Source organism: Bubalus bubalis, chromosome 2 (assembly GCF_019923935.1).
Source record: "Bubalus bubalis isolate 160015118507 breed Murrah chromosome 2, NDDB_SH_1, whole genome shotgun sequence".
Taxonomy (NCBI): Eukaryota; Metazoa; Chordata; class Mammalia; order Artiodactyla; family Bovidae; genus Bubalus; species Bubalus bubalis.
In genome coordinates, this window is record NC_059158.1 from 89,195,057 (window position 1) to 89,219,774 (window position 24,718).

Here is a 24,718-nt window from a genome sequence, read left to right on the forward strand (position 1 = left end):
GACTTCACTTTCGCTTTTCACTTTTCATGCACTGGAGAAGGAAATGGCAACCCACTCCAGTGTTCTTGCCTGGAGACTCCCAGGGACGGGGGAGCCTGGTGGGCTGCCTTCTCTGGGGTTGCACAGAGTCGGACACGACTGAAGTGACTTAGCAGCAGCAGCACCAAAGTAGTCCAAGAGGAAGACGTTATCTTTGTAGGTCTTAGAACACAAATCTGCCCTTTGACTAGGAGGGAGACATGAGCTTCCAAGGAAGTTTGCAGACATCCTTGAAAAGATTGCCAGATAAAAGATGTTGTAAAAGTGTGTTTAAACACTATATGGAGAATTACCGTCCAATCAGCAAGTTGATATGGCTTTTTATGAAAACTATGAGGTATTCTGAAACGTAGTTCTTTTTTTCTACCCATTTACCCACCGCCCCCACACAGAAAAAACCTCTGCCTAAAATAGAACTGTCAGCTGATAAAAATACAAACAACTAAATAACACTGCTCTTCCTAAACTTAATTATATTTATCTTCCTGAAACTAAAAATTAATTCTTGAAAGGAGATAAAAGTTAAACTATAGATGAATGAAGCTTACATGTACAGTTATGGACAAACAGATGAGTTTTACTTGATACTGTGCTTTGTATCAGTTCACTTCAGTCGCTCAGTTGTGCCCAACTCTTTGCAACCCCAAGGACTGCAGCACACCAGGCCTTCCTGTCCATCGCCAACTCCTGGAGTTTACTCAGACTTATGTCCATCAAGTCAGTGATGCCATCCAACCATCTCGTCTTCTGTCATCCCCTTCTCCTACTGCCTTCAGTCTTTCCCAACATCAGGGTCTTGATTTCAAATGAGTCCGTTCTTTGCATCAGGTGACCAGAGTTATGGAGTTTCAGTTTTAGCATCAGTCCTTCTGATGAATATTCAGGACTGATTTCCTTTAGGATAGACTGGTTGGATCTCCTTGCTGTCCAAGGGACTCCCAAGAGTTTTCTCCAACACCACAGTTCAAAAGCATGTTCACTGCTCAGCCTTCTTTATGGCCCAGCTCTCATATCCATACACGACTACTGGAAAAAACATAGCTTTGACTAGACAGACCTTTGCTGGCAAAGTAATGTCTCTGCTTTTTAATATGCTGTCTAGGTTGGCCATAACTTTTCTTCCAAGGAACAAGCGTCTTTTAATTTCATGGCTGCAATCACTATCTGCAGCGATTTTGGAGCCCAAAAAAATAATAGTCAATCACTGTTTCCAGTTTCCCCATCTATTTGCCATGAAGTGATGGGACCAGATGCCATGATCTTAGTTTTCTGAATGTTGAGCTTTAAGCCAGCTTTTTCACTCTCCTCTTTAACTTTCATCAAGAGGCCCTTTAGTTCTTCTTCACTTTCTGCCATAAGGGTGGTGTTATCTGCATATCTGAGGTTATTGATATTTCTCCCTGCAATCTTGATTCCAGCTTGTGCTTTATCCAGACCAGTGTTTCTCATGATGTACTTTGCATATAAGTTAAATAAACAGGGTGACAGTATACAGCCTTGAGGTACTCCTTTTCCTATTTGGAACCAATCTGTTGTTCCATGTCCAGTTCTAACTGTTGCTTCCTGACCTGCATACAGATTTCTCAAGAGGCAGGTCAGGTGGTCTGGTATTCCCATTGTATATGAATTAGAGATAATAAACCAAGTTTCATAAGGTTTAAAAATATAAGATGGAATTTTTATATTAAACTGAACATCTTTATAAATTATTTTTAGGAGACTTTGTTCTCTAAATTAACATATAATATGCTTTTCTAATTTTGTGTAGTATATTAGTGTTTGGGTAATCTGAAATTCTTGAGGAGCTTTCAGAATCTAAAGTTACTTAGAATAATCTTTCTATTGATGAGTTATTTTAATCACACTTTATTCTGTACTACAAAGATTCATTAAAGAATTTGTAAGGAAAAGGTTCCATGTGGTAAAACAGTATTTCTGAAGATTTTTGGTTATAGTAGACAAAATTTTACTCTGCTGAAGACTTGCATGAAGCTTATAGATAGTTCTCCAGCCCTAACAGAATAATTTCTTTTCAGAATCTCTAGGGCTGCGTAGTAAAGTTCTAAGGAAAATTGAAGAACTGAGGACAAAAGTGAAAACTCTTTCTTCTGAAATTCCTGATGAATTTATATGTCCAATAACTAGGGAGCTTATGAAAGATCCTGTCATCGCATCAGGTATGTGTGATGCTATTCTAAGTTTCAGGGTGTATTATGTCCTAAGTGAGTAGATAGTGTGGACCACAGAAGTTTGTTTAAATGTGGAAAATTTTCAAAATTATCATTACATTTCTCACAAGTAGTGAGACAAGTAGTTGTTTTATTTAATAAAACAAGGTAGTTGTTTTATTCTTTTTAAAAATTGCTTAGATCTGAGGTGAACTGTTGAACACTGTGTATTTCTTTTTTTTAAATTGGAGTGTAATTGCTTTACAATGTTGTGTTAGTTTCTGTTGTATAACAAAGTGAATCAGTTATATGTATACCTATTACATATATCCCCTCCCTCTGAACCTCCCTTCACCACTCTCCAATCCTACCCTCTAGGTCATCACAGGTGCCAAGTTGAGCTCCCTGTGCTATACAGCAGCTTCCCGATAGTGTGCGTGCGTGTGTGTGTGTGTGTCAATCCTGATCTCTCAGTTCATCCCACTGTCCCCTTCCTCGCACTGTGTCCGCATGTCCATTCTCTTCGTCTGCGTCTCTTTTCCTGCCCTGCAAATAGTTCATCTGTAGCATTTTTTCCTGGATTCCACATATACGCATTAATATACGATACTTGTTTTTCTCTTTTTGACTTACTTCACTCTGTACAACAGACTCTAGGTCCATCTGCTTCTCTGCAAATGACCTAATTTCATTCATATTTCTGGCTGAATAATATTCCTCTGTGTGTGTGTGTGTGTGTATACACACACACATACCGTAACTTATCCATTCATGTGTCATTGGACATTCAGGTTGCTTCCACATCCTGGATGTTGTAAATAGTGGTGCAGTTAATGTCTTTTTTGTTTTTCCACTTTTTTTTTTATAAAAACAGTCACCTAACATAAAATTTACGATCTTAATCATATTTAAGGATACAGTTCGGTAGTGTTAAGTATATTCACATTATTGTGAAACAGAAATAGATCGCCAACACTTTTCATCTTATAAAACTGAAACTCTGTGCCCGTGTAAACAACTCCCCTTTTCCCTCTCTCTCCAGCCTCTGGTCAGAGAAGGCAATGGCAACCCAATCCAGTACTCTTGCCTGGCAAATCCCATGGATGGAGGCGCCTGGTAGGCTGTGGTCCATGGGGTCGCTAGGAGTCAGACACAACTGATTGACTTCACTTTCACTTTCCCGAGTTGGAGAAGGAAATGGCAACCCACTCCAGTGTTCTTGCCTAGAGAATCCCAGGGACGGGGGAGCCTGGTGGGCTGCCATCTCTGGGGTCACACAGAGTCAGACATGACTGAAGCGAGTTAGCAGTAGCAGCAACCAGCCTCTGGTCACTACCGTTCTACTTTCTGATTCTATGAATTTGACTACTTCAGAGAACTCAGATAAAGTTGAATCATACATTTATCTTTTTGTGACTGGCTTAACATAATAACTTCAAAATTTATCCATGTTATGGGATTTCCTTTTTGAAGACTAAATAATATTCATGGTGTGTGTATACCACATTTTGTTTATTCATTTATCCACTGATGGAGATTAGGGTTGCTTTCACTTCCTGGCTATGTGAATAGTGCTGTTTTGAATATGAGTGTGCAGATGTCTCTTTGAGACCCTGCATTCAGTTCTTTTGGATATATACCAAGAAGTGAGATGGCTATATCATACAGTAGTTCTGTTTGTGATTTTTTTTGAGGAACCTCCATAATGTTTTCCATACAAGTTACACCATTTTACAATTTTACAGTCTCACCAAACTCCCCACAAGAGTTCAGATTTCTCCATATCCTTATCAACACTTGTTATTTTCTGTTGTTTTGATTGTGAATATTTGTATTCACAGTGTCTCCTTGTGGTTTTTATTTGAATTTCTTAAATGGTTAAAGATGTTAAATATCTTGTCACATGTTTAATGACATTGGTATATCATTTTTGGAGAAATGTCTTTTCATTTCCTTTGGACATTTTTTAAATGGTTATTTTGATTTTTTTATTGTTGACTTGTAGCAGTTCTTTGCATATTCTGGATATTAATCCCTTATCAGGTATATGATTTATAGAAGTTTACTTCTATTTCATAGGTTGTTTTTTTTTTTTTTTTTTTTTTTTCAGTTTATTTTATTGGAGTATAATTGCTTTACAATGTTGTGTTCGTTTCTGCTGTACAACAAAGCGAGTCAGCTATATGTTTACATATATCAGCTCCCTCCCAAACCTCCCACCCAGCCCCTCCCGTCTCTCTAGGTCATCTTTCCCTATGCTCCTTATAACTTCTCACTAGCTATCTGTTTTACACATGGTAGTGTATATATGTCAACGCTGCTTTCCCAATTTGTCTCACCCTCCGCTCCCCCCCATGTCAACATATCCATTGTCTCCATCTAGGTCTCTGTTCATCTATGTATACTGTTCCTAGATTTCATATATATGCATTAATGTATGATATTTTCCTTTCCGACTTATTTCACTCTGTATGGCGTACTCTAGGTCCATCTCTATCTCTACAAATGACCCAATTTCATTCATTTTCATAGCTGAGTAATATTCATTGTGTGTGTGTGTGTGTGTGTGTATGTATATCTCACATATTTATCAATTCACATGTCAGTGAACATTTAGATTGCTTCCATCTCCTGGTTATCATAAATAGTCCTACAGTGAACATTGGGGTACATAAGTCTTTTTGAATTATGATTTTCTCAGGGTATATGTGCAGTAGTGGGGTTATTGAGTCATATGGTAGTTATATTTTCAGTTTTTTAAGAAACCTCCAAACTTTTTCCCATAGTGGCTGTATCAATTTACATTTCCACCAACAGTGCAAGAGGGTTCCCTTTTATCCACATCCTCTTCAGCATTTATTGTTTGTAGATTTTATGATGATGGCCATTCTGACCAGTGATAAATCATGGTAGTTTTGATCTGCATTTCTATAATAACTAGTGATGCTGAGCATCTTTTCCTGGGTTTGTTGGCCATCTATCTTTGATTTCTCCATCAAATCTGAATGAGAGTATTGCTGGATAGAATATTTTGGTTGTAGGTTTTTCCCTTTCATCCCTTTAAATATATCATGCCATTCCCTTCTGGCTTGTAGAGTTTTTGTTGCGAAATCAGCTGATAGCCTGTTGGGAGTTCCCTTGTATGTTATTTGTCATTTTTCCCCAATGTTGTTTTTAATATTTTATCTTTGTCTTTAATTTTTGTCAGTTTGATTACTATGTGTCTCGGTGTGTTCCTCCTTGGGTTTTTTCTGCCTGGGATTCTCTGTGCTCCTGGACTTGGTTGACTATTTCCTTTCCACTGTTTGGGAATTTTTCGGCTATCTCATCAAATATTATCTCAGGTCCTTTCTCTCTCTCTTCCTTCTGCCTCAGTTACTCTATTACTGATTCCTTCTAGTGTATTGTTCATCTCTGTTTGTTTGTTCTTTAGTTTTTCTAGGTTTTGATAAACATTTGTTGTATCTTCTCCATTGTCTTCCTGAGATCCTGGATCATCTTCACTATCATTATTCAAAATTCTTTTTCTGGAAGGTTACCTATCTCTACTTCATTTATTGTGTATAGTCTGAAGCCAGGAAGGTTGATTCCCCCAGCTCCATTTTTCTTTCTCAAGGTTGCTTTGGCTGACTGACGTCTTTTTGTTTCCATACAAATATTTTAAATTTTTGTACTGGTTCTGTGAGAAATGCCCTTGGTAATGTGATGAGGATTGCATTAAATCTGCAGATTGTTTAGGGTAGTCTAGTCATTTTTTCAATATTGATTCTTTCAATCCAAGAACATATTATATCTCTCTGTGTCATCTTTGATTTCTTTCATTAGTGTCTTACAGCTTTCTGCATACAGGCTTTTGTCTCCATAGGTAGGTTTATTCCTAGGTATTTTATACTCTTTGTTGCAGTGGTAAGTGGGATTGTTTCCTTAATTTCTCTTTCTTATTTTTTGGTAGTTAGTTTTTAGGAATTCAAGGGATTTCTGTGTATTCATTTTGTATCTTGTGACTTTACTAAATTTACTGAATAGCTCTAGTAATTTTCAGATGTTATCTTCAGGGTTTTCTATGTATAGTGTTGTCTGCAGACAGTGACAGTTTTACTTCTTTTTCAATCTGGATTCCTTTCATTTCTTTTTCTTCTCTGATTGATATGGCTAGGACTTCCAAACTAAATTGAATAATAATGGTGAGAATGCACACCCTTGTCTTATTAGACCTTAGAGGAAGTACTTTCAGTTTTTCACCATTGAGAATAATATTTGTTGTGGGTCTGTTTTATATGGCCTTTATTGTGTTGAGGTAGGTTCCTTCCATACCAATTTTCTGAAGAGTTTTTTTCATAAATAGGTGATGAAGTCTGTCAGAAGCTTCTTCTGCATTCTTTGAGATTATCATATGATTTTTATCTTTCAATTTGGTAATGTGGTATATCACATTGATTTGTGTATATTGAACAATCCATGCATCCTTGGGATAAACTTAACTTGATCATAGTGTATGATCCTTTTCATGTGTTATTGGATTCTGTTTGCTAGTATTTTTTGAGGATTTTTGTGTCTGTTCATCAGTGTTATTGGTCTGTAATTTTCTTTTTGATATCTTTGTTTAATTTTGGTATCAGGGGATGGTGGCCTCATAGAATGAGTTTGGGAGTATTCCTCCCTCTGCAATTTTTTGGAAGTGTTTGAGAAGAATAGGTGCTAACTGGTCTCTAAAAATTTGATAGAATTCACCTATGACACCATCTGGTCCTGGACTTCTGTTTGTTGGAGGGTTTTTAATTATGGTTTCAATGTTATGACTTGTGATTAGTCCATTGGTATTTTCTGTTTCTTCATGCTTCAGTCTTGGTGGGTTATACCTTTCTGAGAATTTGTCCATTTCTTCTGGGTTGTCCATATTATTTGCATGCAGTTGCTTGTAGTAGTCTCTTAATAATCCTTTGTATTTCTATAGTATCAGTTGTAACTTCTCCTTTTTCATATTTAATATTATTGATTTGAATCTTCTTCCTTTTTTTCTTGATGAGTTTGGCTAAAGGTATAAACCTTTAATCTTCTCAAAAAATCAGCTTTAGTTTTTTTGATCTTTGCTGTTGTTTTCTTCATTTCAGTTTCATTTATTTCTTCTCTGATCTAACTGTGGAGTTTTTCAGGTCTTCTTTCTCTAGTTGTTTTATGTTAAGATTAGATTGTTTATAGTAGATTTTTCTTGTTTCTTGAGGTGATAATTGGTTGTGTTTATGTTGTCATTTGCTGCTATCTATTTTTTAAAATTTCCTCTTTAATTTCTTCTCTGAATTTTTGAGTATTTAGTACTAAACAAATGTGTTTGTGTTTTTTGTAGGTTTTTTTTTTTTTCCTGTAATTGATTTCCAATCTCATAGTGTTGTGGTAAAAAAAAGATGCTTGATATAATTCCAATTTTCTTAAGTTTACTGAGGCTTCATTTGTAACCCAAGATGTGATCTATCCTAGAGAATGTTCCATGTGCACTTGAGAAGAAAGTGTATTCTGCTGGTTTTGGATGAAATGTCCTATGTATATCAATTATGTCTAGCTGATGTAATGTTTCATTTAAGGCTTGTTTTTCCTTATTAATTTTCTATCTGGATGATCTGTCCATTGGTGAAAGTGGAGTGTTAAAGTACCCCACTATTACTGGGTTACTGTTAATTTCCCCTTTTATGGCTGTTAACATTTGCTTTTTTGTTTTGAGCTGCTCCTGTGTTGGGTGCATAATATTTAAAATTGTTTTATTTTCTTCTTGGATTGATCCCTTGATCATTATGCAGTGTCCTTCCTTCTTCTGGTAGTCTTTAAAGTCTGTTTTTTCTGATATGAGTATGCTACTCTAGCTTTATATTGATTTCCATTTGCATGTAATACCTGTTTCCATTGCCTCACTTCCAATCTGAATGTGTCCCTAGATCTGAAGTGGGTCTCTTGTAGACAGCATATATAAGGGTCTTGTTTTTGTATCCATTCAACCATTTTGTATCTTTTGGTTGGAGCATGTAATCCAGATCCATTTATGGTAATGATATGTATGTTCCTATTACCATTTTCTTAATTATTTTGGGTTTATTTTTGTAGGTCTTTTTCTTGTTTTGCGCATAGAGAAGTTCATTTGGCATTTGCTTTAAAGCTGGTTGATGGTACTGAATTCTCTTAGCTTTTGTCTGTAAAACTTTTGATTTCTCTGTTCCGTTCTGGGTAGAGTATTCTTTTTTTTTTTTCCCCTTTATTTTATTTTTAACTTTACAATATTGTATTGGTTTTGCCATATATCAACATGAATCCGCCACAGGTATACATGTGTTCTTTGTCGGTCTTCCCTTTCATCACTTTACATATACCCTCGCAGAGTATTCTGGCCTACAGTTTCTGGTGAAAAATCAGCTGATAACCTTATGGGGATTCTCTTGCATGTTGTTTGTTGCTTTTTCCTTGCTGCTTTGAATATTTTTTCTTTGAATGTAATTTTTGTTAGTTTGATTACTATGTCTCTGTGTGTTTCTCCTTGGGTTTATCCTGTGTGAGAAACTGTGCTTCCTGCACTTGAGTGACTATTTCCTTTCCCATGTTAGCTAAGTTTTTTACTATAATCTTTCAAATATTTTCTCAGATACTTTATCCTTCTCTTTTTCTTCTGAGACCCCTATGAAACAAATGTTAGTGCATTTAATGTTGTCCCAGAGGCCTCTGAGACTGTCCTCATTTCATTCTTTTTTCTTTATTCTGCTCCTCAGTAGTTATCACCATCATTCTATCTTCAGGCTCACTCACTTGTTCTGCATCAGTTATTCTGTTGATTGGTCTGGCATATTTTTCATTTCAGTTATTGTGTTGTTCATCACTATTCGTGTGTGTTTTAGTTCTTCTAGGTCCTTGTTAAACATTTCTTCTGTTTTCTTGATCCATGCCCCCATTCTGTTTCTGAGATTTTGGATCATCTTTACTATCAGTACTCTGAATTCCTTTTCAGGTAGGTTGGCTATTTCCTCTTCATTAATTTGGTCTTTGGTTATTACCTTGCTCCTTCATCTGTACCATATTTTTGGATGTCTCTTTTTTTTTTGATCAGGGTGTGGTCTGTATTTCTGTCTTGCTCATTGTTTGGCCTAAGGCATCCAGCACTGGAGTTCACAGGCAGTTGGGTGGAACTAGGTGTTGGTACCAAGATGGGGACCTCTGGGGGATCTGTCGCTGATTAATATTCTCTGGAGTCTGAAGTTCTCTGTTAGTACAGTGGTTTGAATTTGGTGCTGCTGCCACAGGAGCTCAGGCCCAACCCTGGCCTGAGAGCCAAGACCCTGGTTACTCAGGGATTCTGCCCATCTCCTTAGGTGTTCGAAGCCCCCCACCGGCACCTTGTAGGTGCCCTAGTTGTGATGAGATGCAAGCTCTGCATCCTCCTACTCGGGCATCTTGAAGGAAGTGCCTGTTTGAACCTTTGGGGTGAGGTGCCATTACTCTGTGACCCTGACTAGAGGGGATTAACGAGTCCCTAGAGCATTAGAGATTGCATTATAGGTGTTGTGAGCCAAGTCCTTACAGACGAGTCTGAAAGGAGAAACCTTTGCACTGGGGCACCTGGGTGTCTCTCATCCCAGGGCTCCTTGCAAACATCATATATTTCTTAATGAATAAAATTGGATAGAGCAGGTTTGGATAAGATTAGAGAAAAAGGAATACATTTTACAAACTTAACTAAAACTTGTGGAATATGTATTTTGTTACTGGAATGTAACATCAAAATGTTTTCTGAGAGAGATTCTTGAGATCTGTTTTTGTCTATCATGAATTTAAAAATCTTTACAGAAATAAGAATTTAGAGATCATAAAGTTACATCCTTCTGCATGGTTTCCTAGTCTTTGTCAATGAACATAGAGATACATACTTGATGTAATTATAATCAGCAGATCTGTATTAAGTTGTGCTTTCATTTTTGTTTGACTATTCTGAATATTGACTTAGTCTACATAATTTTCATTTTTAATAACTTTATTCCATTATGGCTTAGTGCTACAATTAAACTCTTCCGCTATTTGGTGTACATATATGTTTGAGAAGCTTTATATTGTGAATAGCCATGCACTGCTCGGGCTTCCGGGGTGGCTCAGATGATCAAGAATCCTCCTGCAGTGTGGAGACCTGGGTTCGATCCCTGGGTTGGGAAGAACCTCTGGAGAAGGGGATGGCAGCCTACTCCAGTATTGCCTGGTGAATGCGCATGGACAGAGGAGCCTGGCGGGCTACAGTCCGTGGGGTCACAAAGAGCCCGACACAACTGAACGACTGCGTGCAGCACTGCTGTCGTGGCAGCCCTTTCATCGCGTTACCAGTTGTTCAGTGGTGTTTCACGGCCTGTATGCCCCAAAGCAGAGTTAACCTATCAGAGAATATCTTACAATCATTAAAAAGAACAGTTTCGATGGTTCTTGTCAGATTTGTTATTAGATTGTTTCCTAGAAAACAAATTTTAGAGTGCTACCAGAAATGTATTTGAGTGTACTGTTTTTCCGGTTTTGCGATCATTGACTTTTAGAACTCATTTATTTTTGTAAATTTAATAGTTGTTTGAAACCTACTTTTATTGCTAGGGAGGCAATACTTTTTTCTACATGACAGGTTACCATTTAAATATGACTTGGTAAACAATATAAATTACCTTAAGGACTTAAATATTGCCCTTATATTTTTTGTCTGCATTATTAGTGAAACTAATCACATGGAATCTTATTTTGTTAGTATTGTTTTAATATATTTGATGGCTTCTACTTGCTCTGAACTTTTGTAGGCAGAAGCATTTTTGTTTATACAAGTATAAACATTTTCTTCTAGTTTTTAAAAAATGCTTAGTTCTCTTGCATTTGGAATTTTATGTTTGCTCTGAGGTATGATTGAACCAGAGTATATCTTTCTATTTTCTGTAGATATTCTTTTTTAATTGTAAAATATCCTCATTGGATTAAAAATTTTTAAATACAGGTATATGTATATATAGTGAGTCATCTCATCCATCTGGTCTGATGTCCCAGGTATGAAAGACAAGAACTAATACCAGTTCGGCATATAATTCTAGATATTTTTTCTGTGTATTCTTAATTTTAAATACCAATATAATCAATGTATTTTTACACAACTGGACTTTATACTGTTCTCTATCACGTCTTTTTTCTTTTGTTGCTGAAATGTTCATGAACGTTTGCCTACTTCTCAGTATGTAGTCATCCCTAAATGCTGTTTTAATTTTTCTTGATTTAGTTCCCATGGAAAGAGGAAGGCATAATGTTATCTATTGACACTTTCTTCTTTTTAAAGACTGACTAGTATTCAGGTGTATTAGTGTCCTCTATTTCATTCCCTGTTGATTCTTTATTACTATAAATGTGTTAGGGAACAACATTGTTTAAATTTATCTTGTCCTCTTAAGTCTTAATGTGAATGTTTCTGTTGAAATAAATTACCTAAAACTTCAATTACTGAAGAAAGATACTGACAAATTATCCTCTCAACATCATATGGGGTCCCTAGTTCCCATATCTTTGCTTATACTGAGAATTAGCAATCTTTTAAACTTTCTTATTCTAATAAGTGAAAAGTAATCTCAGTTTGTATTTCTTTGTATTATATTGAGTTTGAACATTTTAAATGTTTTTAGTCATTTATAATTTCTTATTTGACTCTCATGAGCACTTAATTCAAATTTAGTTCCATTATTTTTAGTTTTTATTACTTAATAAGAAATATTCTTATAGGAGGCAGTATGATCTAATAGTTGAGCACATGCACTGAAGATCCAGACTGCCTGGGTCGGAATTTATTTCATTACTTTACTTGCTGCGTTACCTCATAGAGGACTATATATTTTTCCTCATGTACAAAATAGGATGCTAAAAAAAAAAAAAAAAAAAATAGGATGCTAGCACTTAATCTCATGAATTCTTATAAGCATCAAATGAGTTAATGCATGTTAAGTACTTTACAAGACCAGCACTCAATCAACGTCAGTAAGTTTGAGCAAAATTCCGGGCGATGGTGAAAGACGGGAAGTCTGACTTGCTGCAGTCCATGGGGTCGCAGAGTCAGACTCTAATGAGCGACTGAACAAGAAGAAGAATGAAATGTTCTATGAGCATAGTAATGGTTGTATTTTTTTGGCTTTAGTATATCAGAACCTTTATTTGCAGTTGAAAGAAACTCAGTTTGAATTAGGTTAAGCAGAAATGGTAATTAATTTATTAAAAAGCTATTGTAAGTGTGTCTCATGAAACACTTGCACTGCAGACTTGAATGTGGTCGTGGTACTGTTTCTTATCTAGTCAGAGGCTTCTGAATATTCACCTTCTGTGATATCCAGTATGCCTTTTCCATGTGGTAGAAAAACAAGAACACCGGTAGGTCCCAAATTTTACGTTTTACAATTTCAGCAACCAGAAAGAGACCATTCTGACATTTCTTTCTAGTGTCAACTCCAAAAATCCCTGAGGCTTCAAATCTGAGCTAGGAGCCTATCTCAGTGGTAGTCTCTTCAGGAATGAGGTGTGGTACTGAGATTTATCTAACTATGGAGAGTAAGATTTTCTATCAATGGGGGCACATCATATGAAGGATAGAGGTGGAGAGACAGTTTCCAAAAAAGGGGTACAAACCAAATAATATTCCTACTTATTTTTGATGAAGATTTAAAAAAAATTTTTATTGAGATACAGTTGCTTTTTCTATTGTAGAGCGAAATCAATCAGCTATACATATACAGATATCTACCCCCTTTTGGACCTTCTTCTGATTCAGGTCATCACAGAGCCTTAAGTATGAGTTCCCTCTGCTATACAGTATGTTCTCATTAGTATGGCTGAGTTTCTTTGTTATTATAGTGTCAATAGTGTATATGTGTCAATCCCAATCTCCAGTCCCACCACCTCTTTGCCCCTTGGTATCCCTATTTTTGTTCTCTACATCTGTGTCTATTTCTACCTTGCAAGTAAGATTATCTGTACCATTTTTCTAGGCTCCATATATGTTAATTTATGATATTTGTTTTTCTCTTTCTGACTTCACTCTGTGTGATATTCTTTAGGTCCCTCCATGTCTCTACAAATGACTCAATTTTGTTACTTTTTATGGCTGAGTAAGATTCCATTGTATATATATACCACATCTTATTTATCCATTTCTCTGTTCATGGACATTTAGGTTACTTCCATGTCCTGGCTGTTGTAAACAGTGCTGATGTGAACACTGGGGTGCATATATCTTTGAATTATGATTTTCTCTGAGTATATGCCCAGTAGTGAGATGCCTGGGTCATATGGGAGTTCTTTTTTTAGTTTTTAAGAAAACTCTGTACTGTTTTCCATAGTGGCTGTATCAGTTTACACTCCCACCAGCAGTGCATGAGGGTTCCCTTTTCTTCATACTCTCTCCAGTGTTTATTGTGTGTAGATTTTTTTTTTAACAATGATTTATTTATTCAGTTTGGTCCATGCTGGGTCTTTGTCGCTATTCAGGCTTTTCTCTAATTGTGATGAGTAGGGGGAAGGGGCTGCTCTAGTTTTGGAGCATGGGCTTCTCATTATGGTGGCTGCTCTTGCAGAGCACAGGCTCCAGGATGCGCAGGCCTCCGTAGGTGCGGCAAGTGGGCTCAGTAGTTGTGGCTCCTGGGCTCTAGAGCACAGGCTCAATCAATAACTGTGGCACATGGCCTCGTTGCCCAGTGGCATGTGGGATTTTCTAGGATGGGGAATGAACCCTTGTCTCCTGCATTGTCAGGCAGATTCATTACCACTGACACACCAGGGAAGCCCTGTAGATTTATTTTTGATGCTGGTCACTCTGACTGGTGTGAGGTGATACCTCATAGTGGTTTTAATTTGCATTTCTCTAATAATGAGGGGTGTTGAACATCTTTGCATGTGGTTGGTGGTCTTGTGTATGTCTCCTTTGGAGAAGTGTTTGTTTTGGTGTCTTATGCCCACTTTTTGATTGAGTTGTTTATTGATTTGAGTTGCATGAGCTGCTTATGTATCTTGTGGAGAGTAATCCTTTGATAGTTACTTCCTTTGCTATTATTTTCTCCCATTCAGAGGGTTTTCTTTTTGTCATCTTTATGGTTTCCATTGCTACATTTAATTAGGTCCAATTGTTTATTTTTGTTTTCATTTGCATTACACTAGGAGAAGTGTTCTTCCTATGTTTTCCTCTGAGAGTTTTCGTGTCTGGCCCTGCATTCAGATCTTTAATCCATTTTGAATTTATTTTTGTGTATATGGTTAGAGAGTGGTCTAGTTTCATTCTTTTACATGTAGCTGCCTAGTTTTCCCAACACTATTTATTGACAAGGCTGTCTTTTCTCCATTGTGTATTTGAATCCTCTGTCATAGATTAGGGGACCACAGGTGCGTGGGTTCATCTCTGGGCTTCTGTCCAGTTCCATTGATCTATAGATCTGTTTTTGTGACAGTACCATACTGTCTTGATTACTGTAGCTTTGTAGTATAGTCTGAGGTCAGGAAGCCTGATTCCTCCAACACCATTTTTCTTTCTCAAGATTGCTGTGGTTATTTCTGGTCTTTCATGTTTCCATACAGATTGTAAAATTTTTTGTTTTATCTTTGTGAAAAATACACTTGGTAATTTGATAGGAATTACGTTGCATCTGTACATTGCTTTGGGTAGTATAGTCATTTCCACAATATTGATTCTTCCAATTGAAGATCATAGTATATCTCTCCATCTGTTTGTGTCATTGTTTTCTCTCATCTGTGTCTTAAGAGTTTTCTGTATACAGGTCTTTTCACTCCTTTGGTAGGCTTATTCCCAGGTATTTTTTAATATTACTAGTTTTTAATTGGAGCATAATTGCCTTACAGTGTTGTGTTAGTTTCTGCTGTACAGTATTGTGACTCAGCTGTAAGTGTACATATATCTGCTCCCTCTTGAGCCTCTATTTTACCCCCACCATCCCACCCTACTAGATCATCACAGAGCACCCAGCTGAGCTCCTGGTGTAATATAGCAGCTTCCCACTAGCTATTTATTTTATAAATGGTAGTATATATATGTTAGTGCTGCTCTCTCAGTTCACCCCACCCTCTCCTTCCCCTGCTGTGTCCACAAGTCCATTCTCTATGCATTGCTATTCTTTCGCCCTGCAAATAGGTTCATTAGTACCATTTTTCTAGAATACACACATAAGTGTTAATATGCACTATTAGTTTTTCTGGCTTGACTTTACTCTATGACTGAGTCTAGATTCATGCACATCACTACAAATGACCCAGTTGCTTTCCTTTTTATGGCCATGGAATGATATTCCATGGTATATATGTACCACAACTTCTTCATCCATCCATCTGTCAGTGGACAGCTAGCTTGCTTCCGTGTCCTGGCTGTTGTGAATAGTGCTGCAGTGAGCACTGGGCACGCACAGTGGGATTGCTCAGTCCATGTAATACTCTTTTTTTTGTTTGTTTTTTTTTTAAGGAAAGTTCATACTGTTCTCCTTCGTGGCTGTATCACTTTATATTCCCACCAACAGTGCAAGAGGTTTCCCCTTTCTTTTTTTTTTTTTTTTTATTTTATTTTTAAACTTTACAATATTGTATTGGTTCTGCCATATATCGAAATGAATCCGCCACAGGCATACATGTGTTCCCCATCCTGAACCCTCCTCCCTCCCCATACCATCCATCTGGGTCGTCCCAGTGCACCAGCCCCAAGCATCCAGTATCGTGCATCAAATCTGGACTGGCGACTCGTTTCATATATGATGATATACATATTTCAATGCCATTCTCCCAAATCATCCCACCCTCTCCCTCTCCCACAGAGTCCAAAAGACTGTACTATACATCAATGTCTCTTTTGCTGTCTCGTATACAGGGTTAAGAGGATGTGGAGAAAAGGGAACCCTCTTAACACTGTTGGTGGGAATGCAAACTAGTACAGCCACTATGGAAAACAGTGTGGAGATTCCTTAAAAATCTAGAAATAGAACTGCCTTATGATCCAGCAGTCCCACTGCTGGGCATACACACTGAGGTTTCCCCTTTCTCCACATCCTCTCTAGCATTTATTTTTTGTAGATTTGACGGTGGCCATTCCTATCAGTGTGAGGTGATAGTTCAATGTAGTTTTGATATGCATTTTTCTAATAATGAGCAATGTTGAGCATCTTTTCATGTGTTTGGTGGTTTTCTGTATATTTTCTTTGGAGAAATGTCTGTTTAAGTCTTCTGCCCATTTTTTGATTGGGTTGCCTGTTTATCTGGTATTGAGCTATATAAGCTCCTTGCATATTTTGGAGATTAATCCTTTGTCAGTTGCTTCATTTGCAAATATTTTCTCCCATTTTGAGGGTTTTTTATCTTGCTAATGATTACTTTTGGTGTGCAAAAGCTTTTAAGTTTAATTAGGTCCCATTTGTTTATTTTTGTATTTCTTTCCATTACTCTAGGAAGTGGATCAAAGAAGATCTTGCTGCAATTTATTTCAGAGTGTTCTGCCTATGTTGTCCTCTAGGAGTTTTATATTTCCTAGTCTTATATTTAGGCCTTTAATCCATTTTGTGTTTATCTTTGTGTATGGTGTTAGGAAGTGTTTTAATTTCATTCTTTTACATATGGCTGTTCAGCTTTCCCAATACCACTTACTGATGATGATTTCTTTTCTCCATTGTATGTTCTTTCCTCCTTTGTCAAATTTAAGATGCCCACAGGTGCATGAGTTTATCTCTGGGCTTTCCATCTTGTTCCATTAATCTGTGTTTCTATTTTTGTGCCAGTACCATACTGTCGTGATAACTGTTGTTTTGTAGTATAGTCTAAAGTCAGGAAGGTTGATTCCTCCAGCTCCATTTTTCTTCTCAAGGTTGCTTTAGGTATTCAGGGTCTTTTTGTTTCCATACAAATTGTAAAAATTTTTATTCTAGTTTTGTGAAAAATGCCCTTGGTAAAGCAATAGGGATTGCCTTCAATCTGCAGATTGCTTAGGGTAGTCATTTCCACAATATTGATTCTTCCAATCCAAGAACATAGTATATTCTCCATTGTGTCATCTTTGATTTCTTTCATCAATGTCTTATTTTCTGCATACATGTCTTTTGTCTCTATGGGTAGGTTTATTCCCAGATATTTTATTCTTTCTGTTGCAGTGGTGAGTGGGATTGTTTCCTTAAGTTCTCTTTCTGATTTTTTGTTGTTTGTATATCAGAATGCAAGGGATTTCTATATATTATTTTTGTGTCCTGCAACTTTACTAAATTTTCTGTGTACAGTATTGGGCTTCCCTGGTGGCTCAGACAGGTTAAAAAAAAAAAAAATGCCTGCAATGCAGGTGACCCAAGTTTGACGCCTGTGTTGGGAAGAGCCCCTGGAGAAGGGAATGCCTACCCACTCCAGTGTTCTTGCCTGGAGAATTCCATGGACAGAAAGAACGGGCAGGCATAGTATACTGTCATCTGCAGTCAAGAGTTTTCTTTCTTTTCCAATCTGGATTCCTGTTACGTTTCTTCTCTGCTTGCCTGACTAGAACTTCCAACAATAGTGGCAAGAGTGAGCACCCTTTCTTGTTCCTGATCTCAGAGGAAATGCTTTCAGTTTTCACCATTGAGCAGCCTTTATTATGTTGAGTTAGGTTCCTTCCATGCCTGATTTCTGGTGAGTTTTTATCATATATAGTTGTTGAATTTTGATGAAAGCTTTTCCTGCATCTATTGAGATTACCATATAGTTTTTATCTTTCAGTTTCTTATTTTTTGTCTCACATTGATTGATTTGTGTGTATTCATGCTCAGGATATATCCCACTTGATCATGTTGTGGTCCTTCTTGATGAAATTTTAAATAGGTTTGTTTTTGTGCTTTTTCTGATAGCTTGTTATTAACATGTAGAAAGGCAACAGATTTCTATATCCTGTAGGCTTATTTTATTCTAATTTTTTGGTGGAGACTTTAGGGTATTCTATATATAGTATCATGTCATCTGCAGATGTGGGTTTTCCTTCTTCCCTGGCAGTTTGGTTGCCTTTTCTTGTCAGATTGCTGTGGCTCGGACTTCTAATACTGTGTTAAATAGATGTGGCAGGAGTGTGGACATCCTTATCTCTTGATTTTAGAGGAAAGGCTTTCAGCTTTTATCCACTGTGTATGATGTTAACTGTGATTTTTTCATAAATGGACTTTGTTATGTTGAGATGTCCCCTCTATACACAACGTATTATATTTCAAGTTTGTATGCTGCAACTTTGTTAAATTTGTTGTATGTGTGTGTGTATGGGGGTGATGGCTGGGAATCTGAATTACCTTCTTTATATATTGCTAGATTTGAATTTTTTATCATCTTAAAATATTCTTACTGGAATCACTTAATGTATTTTGTCTCATTCATTTCAGTCTTGGCTCTCTTGTTTTCCTAATAGCTCCATGGTATATTTCTTTCATTTTATGTATTTAAAATAAACATAAGTGTACATCTTGAACTTTCACATAATGAAAAGTCAAGAAGGGTAGTCTATGAAGTACAGTTGATTTACAGTGTTAATTTCTACTGTACAGAAAAGTGATTCTTATAACTACATAAACATTTTCATATTCTTTTCCATTATGGCTTATCACAGGTGGTTGAATATAGATAGTTCCTTGTACTATATAGCAGGATCTTGTTGTTTGTCCATCCTATATATGTTTACATATGCTAATCCCAAACTCCCCATCTTTCCCTCCCTCTTGACAACCACATGTAAGTCTATTTTTGTTTGTAGATATATTCATTTATGTATTATTCTAGATTCTACTGTATTTTTCTTTTTGACTTAGTATGATCTTTAGATCCATACATGCTGCTATAAACGACATTTCATTTTTGGGGGTAACAGTCCATTGTATATATGTACCTTACCTTCGTCCATTCATCTGTCAGTGGACATTTAGGTTGTTTCCATGTCTTGAATATTGTAAAATATTGTTGCTATTAACATGGGGTGTGTATATCTTTTTGAATGATAGTTTTATCTGGATATATGCCCAGGAGTAGGATTGCTGGCTTATATAGTAGTTCCATTTTTAGTTTGAGGACCCCAGTATTGCTTTCTATAGTATTTGCATCAGTTCACATTCCCACCAACAGTGTAGAAGGGTTCCTTTTTCTCTACACTCCATCCAGCATTATTTGTAGACTTTTTGATGATGGCCATTCTGACTGGTGTGAGGAGATACCTCATTGTAATTTTTTATTTGTATTTCTCTAGTAATTAGTGATGTTGATCATCTTTTCAGATGCCTACTGGCTATCTGTATGTCTTCTGCCCATTTTTTGATTGGATTTTAAGTTATTGATTGAGGTGTATGAGCTGTTTGTGTATCTTAGAACTTAAGCCCTTGTCAATCACATCATTTGCAAATATTTTCTCCCAGTCTGTAAATATTTTCATTTTGTTTTTTTGCTGAGAAGCACGTCTCTTTGGGGTCTAGCTGCTTTAAGTATCGTGTTTGTATGATCATGTTGTTGCACAAAGCAGTCATCTGTTCATTCTCATGTGAATATACAGTTTGTTTATTCATGCTACTGTTGGTAGTCATTGTTGGTTGTTATACAAGTGCTGCCATGAACCTTTCATCCTTTTTTGAGTGATTATACATATGCATTTCTATTGGGTGTATTCCTAGGAATGGATATATAGTTATCAAGAGTGGTTGAATCAGTTTATACTTCTACTAGCAGTGAATGAGGATTCCAGTTGCTCCACAGCTTTCCATACATTTAGTATTGCCTTTGTTTTTCATTTTAACTGTTGTGGTACCATGTATTTTTAAACGTTACTATTTTTATTGACACAATTGTAGATTCACATTCCTTAAGAAATAAGAGATATCTTACATTTTCCCAGTTCCTGCACTGGCAGCATTTTGCAGATGACACTATAATATTACAACGAGGCTATTAACACTGATGCAATTCACAATTCTTAGCTTTCCCCAGGTGTGTATCAAGTTGTATACAGTTTCGCCCCTGTTGGAGGTTTTGAGTATCAACCACCAAGTCACGACAAAACAGTTAATCCCACAAGGACCCTTCTTAATACCTTTTTATAACTACATACATTACCTGACTTGCTCTCTTCTCACCTCCACCCCAGTCTGTCCTGTTTACTTTGTTGTTTCATATTTTTATATGGATGGACTTAGAGTAAATAACCTTTGGGGATGAGTTTTTTCCTGAATAACATAATCCCCAGCAAGTCACCATCAGTTTGTTTTAGAAGTGTTCCTGTGGAAAAGATTAGGACTGAAGTTTTTAAATTAATTTAACTGTATCTTTAATGAAAGTGAAGTAAAAAGTCACTCAGTTGTGTCCGACTCTTTGCGACCCCATGGACTATACAACCCATGGAATTCTCCAGGCAAGAATACTGGAGTGGGTAGCCTTTCCCTTCTTCAGGGGATCTTGAACCCGTTTCCTGCATTGCATGCAGATTCTTCACCAGCTGAGTCACAAGGGAAGCCCAAGAATATCTTTAATAGAATCGAACAATTTTTTTTCTCCTCGGTCACCTTTCACTCTTCTTTCCTGGATTGATCATGTGTCCTCCGCCCCCACCATGGTATTTTGGACGACCTGTACCTTACATCTGTTAACCGACTCAGAAAAAAAAAATATATGATCTGTTTCTGCCTATATTTCAGCATTCTTACAGTATTTTTTCATCTGTCCTTTTAAATTATGCATGCAGCGATGAAAAACACTTAAGCAGCATAAATGTTTTTAAAATGTGGGGCCTCTTCCATACTCCAGTATATCCTTGCAGATATTTTTCTGTTCAGTTTTAATTTTGTTGTATAACACGTGATGATATATTTAAATTTTTAAATTTACTTAATATATATCAGATAGTATTCCCTTGTTAGTATATTCAGAACTACTTCATTCTCAACTGCAAGAGAGTATCTTATGGTATGAATTAACTTACTCTGTTAAGACAGTTCTTCATTTATTCTATAAACATCCACAGGCATATTGTTATATACGTTTAAATATTTCTGTTGGATTCATTCTTCATGCTTATAGGCACTGCCATTTTTTAGTTTTAATTATGCTTACCTTTATTTGGCTCAGACAGTAAAGCATCTGTCTACAATGTGGGAGACCCGGGTTCGATACCCAGGTCGGGAAGATCCCCTGGAGAAGGAAATGGCAACCCACTCCGGTACTCTTACCTGGAAAATTCCATGGATGGAGGAGTCTGGTGGGCTACAGTCCATGGGGTTGCAAAGAGTCGGACATGACTGAGCAACTTCACCTTTATTTTTAAATATTGTCATGTCCAATTTTTGTCCATTTTGACCTCCAAATAAATTTTAGAATTACTTGTTGTGCCTCAAAAGACAATCTCATTGACATTTTTATTACAATTACAGAAACTTTAAAAACTTAATTTGGGGATGGAATGAGTAGGAATAACAGTTTTGCACTAGTCAGGGTTTTCTGTCTACTCTGAACATTTAAATATGTTAATTTTTAGTAAAAACCTAATAAATGTTAAGCACTTTTTGACATTTAGAGAAAAATCAGCATTTTATCTCAGTTATCTATAGAGAGTACATTCTTTGGCAAGTATAAACATAATGTCAGTTTCTGATTTTTTTGTTACAGACAGATGTCTATTTTTATTTCTCTTGTTCAGGGTCCACTACTACTTGAATGAATTCTGTGCCTTTTATCAATTCTGGAAAACTTTGCTATTCTCATTGTATATAGCTTCTCCTACCTGCTTAGCCGTCATCTATTCTGCCTTGTCTTAATGCTGTAACCTTTTCATGAGAGGTTTTTTTTTCTTCAAAATTCCAATAGTTATATTTGTCATTCTGGAAGTTTGATTTAGCGTGTAGATTAAGAGGCATAGATTCTTGACCCAAATTGCTTGGATTTAAATCCCACCTCTGTCTTTCTGTATTTTTGTGACCTTGGAAAGTTATTCAGGCCTTGTGTGAGTTAATTCTTAAAATTGTACTGATTAGATAATATAGTTAACAGTGCCCCGGAACAGTCTGTGTATGGTAAGTCAACTTCAGTCATGTCCGACTCTTGGCGACCCTATGGACCATAGCCTGCCCGGCTCTCCTCTTGGAACGCTCTAATGATACACAATTAGCTGTATGAGTATTAGATAATCATTTTCATAGTACATTGTTTCTTCAATTCATCCCCATTTTAGGAATACTCACTGGTTGTATCTATCTTCTTTCTAAGGTTTGTGCAATCCTAATACTTTTGTTTCTGCGTGCTCCTCTTCAGTCAAGTATTACCTGTAGGTGTACAGGAATAGGGCATATAGCTCCAAAGCAGTGGTGGGCTTGCACTGTTAGTTTCTCAGAATGAAGGTGGGTGGCAGTGGGCTAAGAACTTGGACAGCAGATGTATTAAAATTTCAGAGCCCAGGCCTGTGAGCTAGTATTCAATACAGCAAAAAGTCATTTGAACCCATATTAAAATATGCTTCTTTTAGTCACTGTTTCTAAATGGAAGAAATTTGGGGGTTAACTTATTCATTTTATACACTTTCTAGTAACAAAGATTAAGTATCATTACTGAACTGAGGACTATCTGCTATAGCTTTTGTCAGCTCAATATCTGGGTTTATAGTGAGAGTCAGATGATACTTCCTGGGTGAAAATAATTTTCATATTAAAAACTTTAAAATCCTTAGGTCAATTTTAAAATATAATGAAAACAAGCAATGTTAGTTTATACTGAATGTAAATGTTCACTTTGTATTTACTTTTTTCCTCTAATGATGTTTGATTTCAAATAAGCTAACTCTAGTTGCTTTTAAAATTATACATGACAGGCTATGTCTGTGGGGGTGAGGAAGTGGTCCTTGCTTTCTAGCTCTGATAATCCTTTTTACTGCTTTGAGATGAACCTCAGTAGGAGAGTTTGAAAGCTAACATAATTAGCAATGCTGCAGATCTACTCAGAATTCTTGCTTCCTTTGTTAAACAGATGTTTCAGGGGATTATATTTGTTACCAGTAGAGAACTGTTGATTATTCCAATCACTACTTATAATGTCACAGAAAGTTTACATTCAACTTTAGGGTAAGCTGTGACCAGTGTAATTGACTTCCCTATAGCAGGAAGTGTGTACCTCCATAGAGTGAATGGGTTGACATTTTATTCACTGCTGCTGCTAGGTCACTTCAGTCGTGTCCAACCCTGTGTGACCCCATAGACGGCAGCCCACCAGGCTCCCCCATCCCTGGGATTCTCCAGGCAAGAACACTGGAGTGGGGTGCCATTGCCTTCTCCATTATTCACTGCTACCACCCAAGAAACTGAAAATTCACGAGCAGGCAAGGAAAAAATTGTAGAGCTGAATTAAAGGTAATAAAGTACTATTATGATAATATGCTCTAAAAAATGTAGATATCATACAACTATGAAAGTGAGAGTGGAGAGTATGAAAAGTTGAAGAAGCTTAAAAGCCCACTATCTAATTTGAATATTACAGTAAAGAATTAATAGGTACTGATAATACTCTTGGTCTCATCTTTTTAAAGAGATACTAGTGTAAAGGTAAACTAGTAGATGAAAAGTACACACCTCCCTAAGCATCAAAATGGAAGAAAACAGCTCCTATAGTGAAGGAATTTATATAAGTGATGTATGAAAATAAAGAATGATAGAACTATTACCAAACATACTGATAATAACAATTTGGCTTAAGTCATCCCTAAAGAGAGTCAAGATTTGAGGTTAGTTCACAAAGCACGTTCAACCTAAAACAAGGATTCAGAGAGGTTAAAAATAAAAGGATAGACAGAAATGAGATAGTTGCAACTAAAAATAAAGGGGTTATACAGTTGCCAGTGAAAGAGTTCAGACCCCAGAAAGTTAAAATGACACACACAGGATGATATAGGACACTGGAGACGGCGAGTCTCCGTGAGGCTAACTGCCATTAGCTATGCAGCCCCAAACACAGCAAGGAGAAATACAGCATGGTAAGAGACTTGATCATACCTCTCAGTCCAAAATAGGAAGTATACTTTCTTTTTGAATGTGTCACCAGAAATAACAAAAACAGCCTTGTGTCGCCACAACGGATTATAAGAAATTAGTAACAAAACTGGGCCCCTTTCACCTGGAAGGTTAAAAACATGCTGTTATCCTAGTATCTAGCCTGGTGGCAAATGAATTGGCTGTAGCGCAAGTCACAGTATTTCGGAGTAATACTAACACACACATCATTTATCAGTGATAGACCAGTGTGATACATAAGTTTGTATATCAGCTTTTGATAAATAAAAATTGAGTATATTTTCCTATGCAAACAGTTTTTACAACTCAATAGTAACACATCCCAACTGATAAAAAAACAGGCAAAGGATTTGAATAGACCTTTTCCCATAGAAGATATACAAATGGCCAACAGCCACTGGAAAAGGTGCTCAGCATCATTAGGGAAGTGAACACCAAAACCACAATGAGATACCACCTTCATATCCACTA

General features: G+C 36.7%; 1 protein-coding gene across 11 annotated transcripts in view; it reads left to right on the forward strand.

Annotated features, from left to right (window-relative positions):
* WDSUB1 (WD repeat, sterile alpha motif and U-box domain containing 1) overlaps positions 1 to 24,718 on the forward strand; it is a 69,052-nt gene that overhangs the window by 39,075 nt on the left and 5,259 nt on the right. For 9 of the 11 annotated variants that reach the window (XM_025276163.3, XM_025276162.3, XM_025276169.3 and 6 more), the window contains one exon: positions 2,076 to 2,216. The exons of 1 other annotated variant lie outside the window; for it this stretch is intronic. In XM_025276163.3, coding sequence (XP_025131948.3) covers positions 2,076 to 2,216 — 141 coding nt within the window. Of the gene's footprint in view, positions 1 to 2,075; positions 2,217 to 11,199; positions 12,160 to 24,718 lie in introns of those variants that run through there. One more of the 11 variants, XM_044934956.2, reaches the window with a different exon arrangement.